This window comes from Gekko japonicus, unplaced genomic scaffold (assembly GCF_001447785.1).
Source record: "Gekko japonicus isolate JY-2015 unplaced genomic scaffold, Gekko_japonicus_V1.1 scaffold135, whole genome shotgun sequence".
In the NCBI taxonomy this organism is placed as follows: Eukaryota; Metazoa; Chordata; class Lepidosauria; order Squamata; family Gekkonidae; genus Gekko; species Gekko japonicus.
The window spans coordinates 2175331-2187943 of record NW_015175359.1 but is presented as its reverse complement, the minus strand read 5'-3'; the positions used below and the strand labels follow the sequence as shown (position 1 = coordinate 2187943).

The 12613-nt window shown below is 45.0% G+C and overlaps 1 protein-coding gene across 1 annotated transcript in view; it reads right to left on the bottom strand.

Annotated features, from left to right (window-relative positions):
* Positions 1-6020: 6020 nt before the first annotated feature.
* Positions 6021-12613, bottom strand: part of ASCC2 (activating signal cointegrator 1 complex subunit 2) — a 42162-nt gene continuing 35569 nt past the window's right edge. The window contains exons 16-19 of the mRNA XM_015425317.1: positions 12377-12601; positions 10542-10641; positions 7984-8060; positions 6021-7111 (exon numbers count right to left, since the gene is read on the bottom strand). Of these exons, the coding sequence (XP_015280803.1) occupies positions 6940-7111; positions 7984-8060; positions 10542-10641; positions 12377-12601 (574 nt within the window). The 3' untranslated portion in view covers positions 6021-6939. The remainder of the gene's footprint in view (positions 7112-7983; positions 8061-10541; positions 10642-12376; positions 12602-12613) is intronic.

Here is a 12613-nt window from a genome sequence, read left to right as displayed (position 1 = left end):
AGAGTGCTCTGGCTTTGGGCAAACAGTGTCAGTTTCCTGTGGCGACCTCAGCAGGGTTTAATGACAGAGTCCACTGTTTTCTCCAGAGGGACTGATCTCTACTACCTGAAGAGCATTTGTATGTTTGAGTTATCTGTAGCCCTCACCTGGAGAGTGGTAACCATTGTTACCCATTCTCCTCTCCCCTATGAGGTATGTTATGCAACTGAAAATTCCAACTGCCTTGCGGGGGGGGGGGGGGAGTTTGAGGTGTGGAATGGACTAAAGTCCAATCAGCTTCCATATGCAAAAGACCAGGTTGTCGCAGCAGTTGTGGTGTGGGCGGGACCCGGGCTTTGCCTTCTGATTGGTGGCGATATATGCTGAGGAGCAGTGCCATCAGCCATACACTTATCTATATATCTATATATCTATATATCTATATATATATATCTATATATATATATATATATATATATATAGTGGTATTTCTAGATGACATGCCAGTTATTTTTAAGCTTTGTTCGACACAATGCTTGGAAAATCTCCAAGCTCCGCTGTCCTGCTTTAGTAGGCCATTCAGTGTTTTCTTTCATTAGCATCTGTACTTTAAAAAAATATATATCTTGGCCATTTAATTTTCTGAATTTTGTTTTTTGGCCTGTTCAAGGTTTTTTTTGTTTTGTACATAATGTGAAGCGTGAACTTCCCTTCTTTGGGTTCATTAAAATATAGTTCTCCAAACCTGTCACTTGTGCTGAGTGTGAGTGGAACGGGAGAGGGCTGTTTGGGTGGAGAAAAGAAATTGCACTTAAGCATTTAGCATTTCAACCAACAGGACTGCCTGGAGTGACCAACACTGGATTAAAAAAAAAAAAACCCCAAAACACTGGAATTGGACTACCTTGTTAGAACATATTTCAGTAACACTGCGTGGCTCTGACCAAGTTCTTTCACAGACTGAAAGAAACCTGGAGCTTCTTTCTCTGCTGCTCCTCCCTACTCTGAAAAATAAAAGCTTTGTTTGAACACCGGCCATAAGAACCAGACGCGTCAGTTTTGCATGGCAAAGATCCCTTTCCTATCCACCAGGCATCCTGGTGTGAACGTTTTTAAAAGCTTTTTCTAGTTACCAGCAATGCTCCTTCTAAGCTGTGAGCAAAAATTCTACTTTCTGAGTTACTGGCATTAAAGTTGTGAGTGATTTGGCTACTGCATAAATTAGTTTGCTCTGGAGCCATCCTTCTTGAGCTAAGACAAAAATGTGTGAGCTGGAGGCTAAAAAACTGCGAGCTAGCTCACACTAACTCAGCTTAGAGGGAACACTGGTTACCAGCAATGCTCCCAGGCACACAGGCCAGGGTTCTCCTAGCACAGTGCAAAGACTGTACAACTTAAAACAACCGGGAATGGATGTGGGGACAGATCAGAAGTGAATCAAAACTATAGGCAGTCGGATTACTCAGAGTTTTAAATTTTTGCTTTAAAAACAACTCCCAGCTTGGGTGAAGAGCAGGACAGTTGTGAATCAGTGTTCCCTCTAAGCTGAGTTAGTGTGAGCTAGCTCACAGATTTTTTAGCCTCCAGCTCACACATTTCTGCCTTAGCTCAGGAAGGAGGGCTCCAGAGCAAACTAACTGATGCAGTAGCCTAATTGCTCGCTCACAACTTTAATGTCAGTAGCTCACAAAGTAGAATTTTTGCTCACAAGACTCCAGTTTAGAGGGAGTGTTGGTTGTGATGGGGGGGGAGTTAAGCCTCCCTCCCTCTCTCCAACAGTGTTTCCCTGATCTAAAGCTGCTAAATCTCCCCACCACCACAACCATGGCTCCTGCTGTGCACCCGTAGAGTTAACAAATACAGGCACAATTCAAAGACATACTGTAAGGTCCCCAGCTAAATCACACTATTGGCAGCGAAATGGTTATTAGAGAGATGCTTGCTGTAGGTTCAAGAACTCTTGTTAGGACGGAAGAAAACCGCGGGAACTTACAGGTTCTAGGTAAAAGCATAAAATTCCACAATAACCCACGTCACACCTACCCCCCCAGCGTTTCTATGGCAACACAGACAGATATATGGTGCACTATCTAACCTAGACATGGCACACAAGATTCACCAAGGTTTGGGCCAGGAAATCTGAATTTTCCACCCACACAGCAGCCATGTGGGCTTTACTTAGATCTTCTGCAAAACTTTGGAGCAAAGCAGGTTTGAGAGAGACCGGAGAAAGGGGGGGGGATCCACAAATGTGCTACGATGAATTTGGAAGACACTTGGGTCACCTTCGCACCCAGTAGGAAGCAGCTGTTGGTCTGAATCCATCTCCATCTAAAAAGCCCATTCCTCTTTGGGCGTGTGCATGGGGTGGTTGCATTCCAAAACCAGCTGCCCACAACCTCCGCAGCCTGATCTGTCGGCACAGTGGTCTCGCCTTTCTTTCTTTCCAATACAGCCACTCCTGTGACACTCCTCAACTTTGAGCCCGGCTCCATTAGTCCGGTGTGTATCTCAGGGGGTCTTTGTTTCTCCAGCCATGGTTGAGGGGAGTTTAGATGTAGAACATCTAGAGCACTTTAGTCAGTAACTCGTTATGAATGTTTTGTACTGTTGGATTTTAAATGGTTTTAATTATGTTTTATATTGGCGTTTGCCCCTATGTAAGCCGCCCTGAGCCCGCATTGCGGGGAGGGCGGGGTATAAATTGAATTAAATAAATAAATATACCATACTACTGCACCGTTTCTAAGCAGGGTTAATCAGAGATCAAGGTATGATGGACAAGAGCGTGTCTGTTGTGCCAGAGGTGGTGGCACACATCCCACTAGGCGTGCCTACACAGTGGGAGAGTGGCCTCGCCTTGATCCTGGTCCAATTGAGTTTAAGGTCTGGCTGATGCCTTCCCCGTCATTTAAAAAGCAAAGCATTTGAACAATTTTGTAAAGCCTTTTTTGATAGCACTTTACCCAGTTCCACTTAACAATAAAGGCTCCAAGACTGAGCGCTGCTTCAACCTTTTCAAAGCCAAGACATTTTTGTACTTCACTGGGGATTGGATGGGAGGGAGGGTGTGTGCCTCTGACCCACAGGGACAGAGGCTAGTATTTGGCAGCCTGATATCCCACCCCTTTTTAAATTAAAATGTTTCTAGCTCTTCTGCTTGCTAACAGAAACAATTTACGTGGCGGTAGACTTTGCTGCAGTGGCTCAAGCGGTTAAGGCGCTGAGCTGCAGGCTGGAAGGTCAGTAGTTCAGCAGTTCGAGACCTGAGTGCCACCTGACGGAGTGAGCTCCCGTCTCTGGTCCCAGCTCCTGCCAACCTAGTAGTTCAACAGCAAGTGGTGGGAAGGTTAACAGTGTTCCGTGCGCCTCGGCATCTAGTCATGCCGGCCACATGACCACAGAAACATCTTTGGACAGTGCTGGCTCTTCGGCTTGCAAACGGAGATGAGCACGGCATCCCTAGAGTCGGATTCAACTGGCTTTTGAGCAAGGGAAACCTTTACCTTTACCTAGAAGCGATAGGGGCAAGCGGGTGGCATCTCTTTGCCTGACTGGTTTCCTGGCTTTTCTTCCTCCTCGCCCCCTTCTTTGTTCATCTGCCCACACCGTCCCCCCTCTGCAAAGTTCTAAATCCAGGTCTTGGAAGAGTTATATGAAATACCTATTAGAAAACCACAAGCTTAGAAAACCAGTTGAAGGAGGTCCAAGCAAAACGCAGGCCTGGCCTGTCTCTTTGTAGCCGAGAACCTAAATAGGTGACACTCATGCTTGACGTAGCATTGCAGGCAATGCTCCCTCTAAGCTGTGGAGTCTTGTGAGCTGCTGACATTGAAGTTGTGAGCAAGCGATTTGGCTACTGCATAAATTAGTTTGCTCTGGAGCCATCCTTTCCTGAGCTAAGACAAAAATGTGTGAGTAAGAGGCTACAAAATTGTGAGCTAGCTCACACTAACTCAGCTTAGAGGGAACACTGCTTGCAGTTCCTTTGGCATAGTAGCTCTGAAGAGAACACACCATCCCTGCAGTGTCCTGCACCAAGTATTCCACAGAGAGTAATCTGGGCTAAAGGGACAAAAGCTTGTGAGGTTTCTGTATGAATCCTTGCACCAATAAAACAAGAGGAACCAACTTTCCTGTTCAGGAAGCTGTGTGGACGAGAGAACTCGTAGCGGGGGAATCCCAGGCATGCTTGCTAAGAGGCAGGTCCCTATGCCACAGAGTAGAGCCGTTCCTCAGAAATATGCACATCAGACTGCAGCTTTTAGCACTTTGGACTCCATTATACAGAATTGAACCGACCAGATCCTAGGAAATGTCAAACATCTACAACTCTCCAAGTTCAGGGAGCCTTCACTAGACAAAAACAAGCCGTTTAAGGCCTCAAGACTGCCTCAATCACTATATCATCTATACTATCTAAATCACTATGGCTGGTAACCAGTGTTCTCTCTCAGCTGAGTTAGTGTCAGCTAGCTCACAGTTTTTTAGCCTCCAGCTCACATTTTCGTCTTAGCTCAGGAAGGGCGGCTCCAGAGCAAACTAATTTATGCAGTAGCCAAATCACTTGCTCACAACTTTAATGCCAGTAGCTCACAAAGTAGAATTTTTGCTCACAAGACACCACAGCTTAACTCCAGTTAGGCACCTGGCATGGCTATTCCTGGATTTTCCATTTTACTAACACAGGACAATTTTAAAAAATGGACACACAAACATTTTGGATATCTGTGGACTGCATCTCAAAAAGGCCATCAGAGCTAGAAATGAGCCAGTTTGGTGTAGTGGTTTTTGATTCCCCACTCCTGTAGAACCGTGTGATTCCCCACTCCTCCTCCACATGAAGCCAGCTGGGTGACCTTGGATCAGTCACAGTTCTCTCAGAGCTCTCTCAGCCCTACCTACCTCACAGGGTATCTGTTGTGGGGAGAGGAAGGAAAGGCAATTGTAAACTGCTCTGAGACTCCTTTGAGTAGTGAAAAGTGGGATATAAAAACCAACTCTTCTTCTAATGTCTAAGCAGTTAGAGAAACTTCCCTATAAGAAAAGCCTAAAGCACCTGGTCTGGCAAAATAAGATGACAATGAGCAGAGCGGGATAAGAGGTTTATAAAATTAGTAACAGTCACAGTAGACAGTAGAGTTAAACCTCTTCCTCCCTGCAGCCCAAATCAGAGGCCCCTACAGCTACTACTTAACAATACAAGACTCTAATAAGGTCATGGATGTTAAAATATCTCATCTACTTTGATCCTGATGGAAGTTTTTATCCCTTGTAACGCTGGATCTCAGCAGTCACCCCAATGAAAGCAATGAATAGTCACTTCAGGGCTAAGACAAAGGCGGTACTGAACACCCCCCCTCCCCCCTGTGGGGTTGAGCGGTGTTAGCCGACAAACAGAAGTCCAGCTCGCAAGATGGAAAGCCTAGAGAGATCTTCTCCGCTTGAAGAAAGCCTGTAATGGGCCGTTCCGGCCAGGTGGTGGCAGTGCGGCGCTACAACTCGAAGGAGTCTGGAGAAAGCTGACGCCATCAAACCAGGCCGAGGAAAAATGCTGATCGGATCACGTCTCATCTTCAACTGAAAGAAAACCCTCGTTGGCTGCAAATGTGTGTAATTTAAGATGTATATATGTTGTCCTCCCTTACCCCACAAATCATTGTTAGTCCCTCGTACAAATGAGTAACTGTAAATCGCTCAGAGCCAGCAAGCTCTGCAGGATTGAGCGATCAATAAATTGAAAGATTATTATTATTTTATTATTTTACTCTGGGACAATGCACACACCTGATGAACTTGTGGCATTCACTCTTACAAAATGGGATAATACCCATTAGCAGAGATTTCTTTAAAAAAGAGGGCTGTCCTCCATAAATCTATCAACACAGCTATGGCAGCCAAATGGAACCCCCAAGTCTAGAAGCACCAGGCCCCTTGTCATGATGCCTATAGTAGTGTGGCCTACAGGCTCTGGGGAGGCCTAGTGGCTCTGCAGAAGCCTGTACTAGAGTAGCTATCAAGGCCTACATTTCCCAGGTCTCCTTTGGACTCTGTGATTGGTTAGCAGGGAATCTGGAGGGAAAGCTTACACCAGTAGAGGGTGGTGCCTGGGAAGAAGGGATCAAAGGCCTTGCCCAAAGTGGAAGATGGTTCACTCCTAGGGAGCAGAGGTGGGGAAAGGCTGCTGCAGACGGAGGAATCCCTCATCCAGGAAGGGGGGAGTCAGCTTGAAGCCAGTCACCAAGAGACAGCTAGGAACAGTCTAGACAGAGGTGTTAGGGTGTTTTATTTTGTTTGCTTACCTACCTTTACTGTTCTCAATATTTTACATGTTACTTGAATTGCAGTTGTTACTAGATATCTTAAACAGCGTCTATTATTCTGCCTGGGTCCTCATGCCTCATCCAGTCCCATATAAAGTATACCCTATTGGGCAAGAGTGGATAAGGGGTCAAGGTGGGTGCTCTGGGCATCCCAAGGAGATCCATACCAGAGTGGTGGCAGCCTATGGAGAGCCTCCCTAGTCACTGCCTGCGATGTCCCTGAATGACTGATAGTGAAGTCAGAGCAGGGGCTGGCCACTGCCTTCACGCCCTGCTTATGCAGCTCCCCGGAGGCATCCAGCTTCCGACTGCTGGAAACAATGCTGGACTGAATGCAAATTGGCCTGGTGGAACAAGGCACTTGCATTATCTGTACCGAAAGAGAATTTATAGGTCAGCTGAAAGAACAGCAAGGTTCCTTGAGTGGGAATAAAAGTATCATTATAAATATCACAACACGCAGCTGTTGCAGTTCTCCCATGTAATGAGATCAAACGTGTTACATACGCGGGCAGTAACCAGAGTCAGACTGTTAGGCAGGAGCCCTTTCATAGGGGATAAGTGCTGGATTTGGGAGTATGATGCCTTCCATGTCGACTATGAGGTGACTAGGTATAGGGCCCCCTTCTCCCATTCTTCAGGATGGGATCATGCCTTTGTTACGCTTTCTGTCGGCCATGGCTCGCCGGTTATGGTTAGCCCTGGCCCCCTTGTTGGCTTCTTTTTTCCTCCGCTCCTGTACTGTCTCTCGGCTCTGGCCATGTCCTTTGGCGCCACCAGCAACAGCTGCTGAGTTGTCTGGCTTATGCCTGCAGCAGAAGGAAAGTAAAACCTTTGTCACATGTTCTGCACCAGGTAGCTGGAAGAATCAATAAATGTTTCTAGCCTTTTTTACTGGAAGAGAGATTTAGGCCGATCCACGTGTCTCTAACAGTAAGCAAAACAAAATCATGATGAAAGTAAGGAAATGCGAACAATCATATTGTTAAGGACACTGGAACAGACAACAAAAAATCCCTCTATTTGATTATCTTATTTATAACCTGCCCCCCTTTTTCACTGAGACATATGGAGTACAGAGAGAGACAGAAAAATCATCAGATGAACAATTCAACCACAGAAGGAGGTGGTGGGCACTTTAAGTGACAAAGCTGTCAAAAAGATTACTGAAGGTGGAGAGAAAGACATTTCAGAAAAAGTGGAACAAATGCTTTGCAACGGGGTGTTCTCTCCAGATGATGTTGCAGAAATGCCCATGTCTGTGCCACTGTTTTCAGGGAAGACATTTTAAAAATAAATAAATGACTAAGTCACTGAGGGCAGACAGTAACTTGTTATTAAGGAACTTGAGTGGGAAATGGTTGATCTTCCAACCAAAATATGAGGCTGGTTACTAAACCTGGCCTTCTTGCTAGAGGAATGGAAGGTAGCCAATGTAGCTTCAGTTTTAAAAAGAAGATATATACCTGACTGGGCTTCATGGGGCAAGAGTGACAGCACTCTGCCAAAGGTCACAATATGCAAGATTTGACAGAGGTGGCAAAAGGGGGGTTGCCAACTACAGACATCAAGGCCCATAGCTTTTATTTCTCAGATAACCAGGTTCTTTGGTGCCATCACCAACAGGAAGCGGTGCTGTTCCCTTCTAGCTATCATCCCACAAAGCAGGAGTGTGTCTCACCCTTTCCGTGCAAGGAAGGTCATCCGCCTGGCTTCAGCTCGCTCTCTCAGCACTGCCGGATCCTGCACAAAGTGGTCCTGCCACAGAATACAAAGAACATTCTATTTATTGAGATTTTGACAGGGGGAGGGCGGCTGTCAAAAAAGTGGTTCTGCTCATGAATTCTAGAGGTGATACAGTTTATGAGAGGAAAACAGAAAACAGCATGTTCAAACTGGCTACCAGAGGACTATCATGAAGACAAAATGTGCAGCGGATATACCAGAACGTATTACTGCAGCTGGACAGAATTCTAACTAACTAAAATTACCAGTTTGAGCGTATGGTTTGTCTGCACTCAAACACAGCACTTGACATGCTTGCTGTTTTGTACCAGCAGGTGGGAACTTCCAATATTTTACTCAAAACTGGCCCTAGTTGTATGTTTTTTTGGCAATCACACTCAACACTGGTCCATCTATCTCAGTTTCATCTAGTCTGCCAGAGAGCTGCTCTCAAAACATTCCGACAAGGTTCTTTTCCAGCCCTGCTACCTGCAAATGACCCAGAGGTCTTCAACATGCAAGGCAAACCATGCTCTCAGCTAGGAAGATTAACCCAGTACTATCTCAGTGCTCCCCCCACCCCCCGCCCCAACAAGACAATATTTCTTTTCTTCAACCAACCTGCTAGGAAGGAAGCTGGTGGATAATTTCCTAACTGAGCAAAACATTCGGAAAGTGACAGGAAGCCAAGAATAGATAAATGGCTTTTGAAAAGCTTGGAAGGTTATTATTATGAGCAAATTAACTACTATAATCAAATTCAGACAGGGAGAAAAATAAAGTTGTGTTGGAATTTTTGGAGCTTCAGAAAGAAAAAAAAGAATATAAATGAACATAAGGACTCACATCCACAGCAATTTCCTGAGATAAATGGAATGTACCTTCTGTTTGCATACAGCTGTATAAGACAGTTAATATCATATTGCTTTTGCTTTTATACATACATTTATTAAAGTATTTTTAAGGAAAGCACTGCTAGTTTCAGCACTGCCGTGACAGCCTTTAAAATAAGGCAGCCTTAATGCAGAGCGGCCCCACTGTCCACAGATTCCTTACCCCTACTGCATTCAGACATGAACATTTCTCCATTTCAAAGAAGTGTCCACTTAGTGTTAATACAATGATTATCAAGGCGCTCCTTCACTTTCAGCCTTATAAGGAATCTGTGTATTTCACCTGGTGTCAGGCAGATCAAAGGAACTCTGTTGACCTTTGTCATTCCAGTAGAGAAACACGATTTGTTTGTTTTTCTCTCTCTCTTACACAGAAGAACTTGAATGCAGCCATAGATCAAGGACACCAATGTATCTGATATTCAGTGTTAAGAATGTCAATGACAGAAGTCCTTCAAAATCATGGCCTGGAAAATATTTTTCTCCCCCACATCCTTTTTTATTTTTTACTTTGTCACCTCCAGCCTGAAGAAGAGTTCTGCTGTATTCAAAAGCGGGCATACTGTTCATTGCAGTTGTTCCTAATAAAAGGTACTACACAGATCTGTTCTTATTTTTGGGTTTTGAGCTTTTTGGGCAACAGGGATGAGGTTGGAGAGGATAGATTTAGGCTGCAGACTTACATACCTGCTGTCTCACACCCGGATAGAGTAAGGAAAGAACAAGAGTCCAGTAGCACCTTAAAGACTAACAACATTTGTGGCAGGGTATTAGCTTCTGTGAGTCAGTTCTCAATTCTTCAGATCTAACAAAAGCTCATACCACAAATTTTGTTAGTCTTTAAGGTACTACTGGTCTCTTGCTCTTTTCTACTGCTACAGACAGACTAACATGGCTACCCATCTTGATCTATCACCCTGACAGTGGAACATTTCCAGCATTCATGGTAGCAAGAGGCCTTGTTCTATAAAAGGAAACCTTCTCTTGATAGCCTGTCAGAGTAGTGATCAGAGAGTGGGCCTTGGGAATCCACCAAGAGGTAGGATGTCTCAGAAGCACAGTTATGTTGAAACTGGTCATTGTGAGAAGATGCTCTGAGTTCATGAGTTAAACCTGTCGTACATAGCACACAAAGTGCCCTCCACGCCTGGCAATGCCTCACTGCCTGCTAATCCCACTGGTCCTAGCCAGCCACCTAGTGAGGATGAAGGCAGAGGATTCCACAATGCTGCTATTCAGAACAGCTGACTTGGTGCAGTGCAACCAACCCATGCATCACTCTTTAAATAGTGAGGGCACAGACTTGGTTGTAAAGGCCAGAGAGGCTGCTGTGGCTTTGTGGAAGAAGGGAGGGGACTATGGAAGCCTTCTGCTCAGCCTGGAGCCAGGAGGAGAAGGAAATGACAGAAAGCAGCTCCTCTTGGGCAACCTCTGCTGATCTTCACACCAAACCAGCAGTATGCAAAATGAAAGCATCACAGTGCAAGCCTTCCTCACACTCAGGGTTAAGAGCAGCATGGTAAAAAAAATACTGTCGCTCATACTCTGCCTTGTCACATCAGCAACAGCAATGCAAGTGCCTACTCCATGACCTTTGCTACCCCCTTGCAAATCAAATCACCTTCGTAGCTTCCTTTGCATTTGTTTCCACCTCTTCTTCCTCTTCCTCCTCCTCCTCTCCCTGCTCTTTTGACCTCAGCACCTGAGGGATGGTAAACGGCCTACAGGGAAGGGGTGGGGTGGATTAGGAGAGAGAATACAGTGAGAATTTCAAGGTGAAAAATCCACAGTGACAATTCCCATGAAGTTTAGCCCTGCCCGAAGATGTGCATCACACAAACAAGGAACTCCTCCATTTTTTACCACTGGTAGAGATTGGCATGTGCTCACCCCATCTAAAAACACCCTCAAGCTGGTGGTAAACCCAGCCTTGTTGAGACCAGCAAGCTAGCAAGAAGAGGGAAGCACACTTGGGGGGCTTTTAATATGCATCCACATTTTAGTGGGGTTTTATTTTACTTTACTCTTAATATTCTTGTTCACATCATAAGCAACCTTGGGGGCCTTGTAAAAGGCTGAGCTGCAGATTTAAATACAAAAATAAGTAAACCCAGCCTTGTTGAGACCAGCAAGCTAGCAAGAAGAGGGAAGCACACTTGGGGGGCTTTTAATATGCATCCACATTTTAGTGGGGTTTTATTTTACTTTACTCTTAATATTCTTGTTCACATCATAAGCAACCTTGGGGGCCTTGTAAAAGGCTGAGCTGCAGGTTTAAATACAAAAATAAAACCCAGTTTTGATAAACCCTTCCTCCTCATGTATCTTGAATGTCATATTATCAAATGTTAATTTGATGTCTGATCAGTGGACTGGGGAAAAATACGTTAAATAATTACCATCTCCCAAAGTTCCCAACAGAGGAGGCTTCCTTTGGCATCTCTGTATGAGTCACTCCTCTGGCCCTGTTTTCTCTTCCACTCAGATTTTCTGGGGCACTTCTGTGCCGGGCGCTACCAGTGCATTCCACCAGCCGATACACAACAAAAAGACCCACTCTCAGAGGGGTCCACTCCTTGCATCTCTACCCAGGTCTCCCAATTCTAGTCCAAAACCCTGATCCAGCGCTACTCAGTCTGTGGCTTGCAGAGAACCTCATTTGCAATTTCCGGAAACTAAAATAGCTACATGATTACAGTATGCCCTGTTTATCCTGTGCACCACCCAACCGAACATACACATATAAGATACAACTTTTTAAATATGTAACTATGACCACAGCTGCATCCACATGAGTGAATAAAGTTGACCTGTTCCAGACATGACCACAGTTTAGCAATGTAAGAGGCAGCTACAGCCTCAGTCAATGAAAACCACCTGCTTGACGTGAATCTAGAGGCTGATTCATTGAGTGGGCACATATCAGCAGGATTGATTCAAATCAGTAGGTATTGTGAGACACTTCATGTAGCAGTTGATTGACATTTTATATGAAGCAAATCACTGCGTAACTTGAGAAACAGCCTTGCTTGCTTTATTTGTAATACCTAAGGTCTTTTTACCGATGTCTGACTGTATGTTGATCTTTTATAAGAAAGGAATTCAGTGCTTAGATTGAATCTCTTCTTACCAGGCAACGTTTTTCAAATCCCAATCTGGTCTTAACTATAAGCATAAAAACAAGTTCTGTCTTTGCTGCTCTAATGTGCATATGGGCCATGACATAGGCCAGGGGTGGCCAAACTGCAGCTCGGGAGCTGCATGCGGCTCTTTCAAGCAGTCTAATTTAACATTAATAAAAAGCAAATGTGCGTATTTTTCAATAAAAACGTCTGTGTGATATCTGTTCATGCCTTGCGACTCTCAAACATCTGACGTTTATTCTGTGTGGCTGTTACGTTAAGCAAGTCTGGCCACCCCTGACACAGGCCAATCCACGGGGAGCTCCCAACTCACCTCCTACTGATCAGCTCATCGTCTGAATCGGCATCATTTGCTCCCACCTGGTTGCCATCATAGGTATCATCATATTCATCCTCATAATCGTCCTGGTAGAAAAGGCCTTCTCCACTCTGCTCTGTGACCTCCTCCACTATCACAGAGTACTGACTGTAGCGCTCCCTCTGTTCAGCCACAATGCTCTTGTCATTCAGTAAACCTTTGGTTGTGGCTTTGTCACTTCTGTAGGTCAAG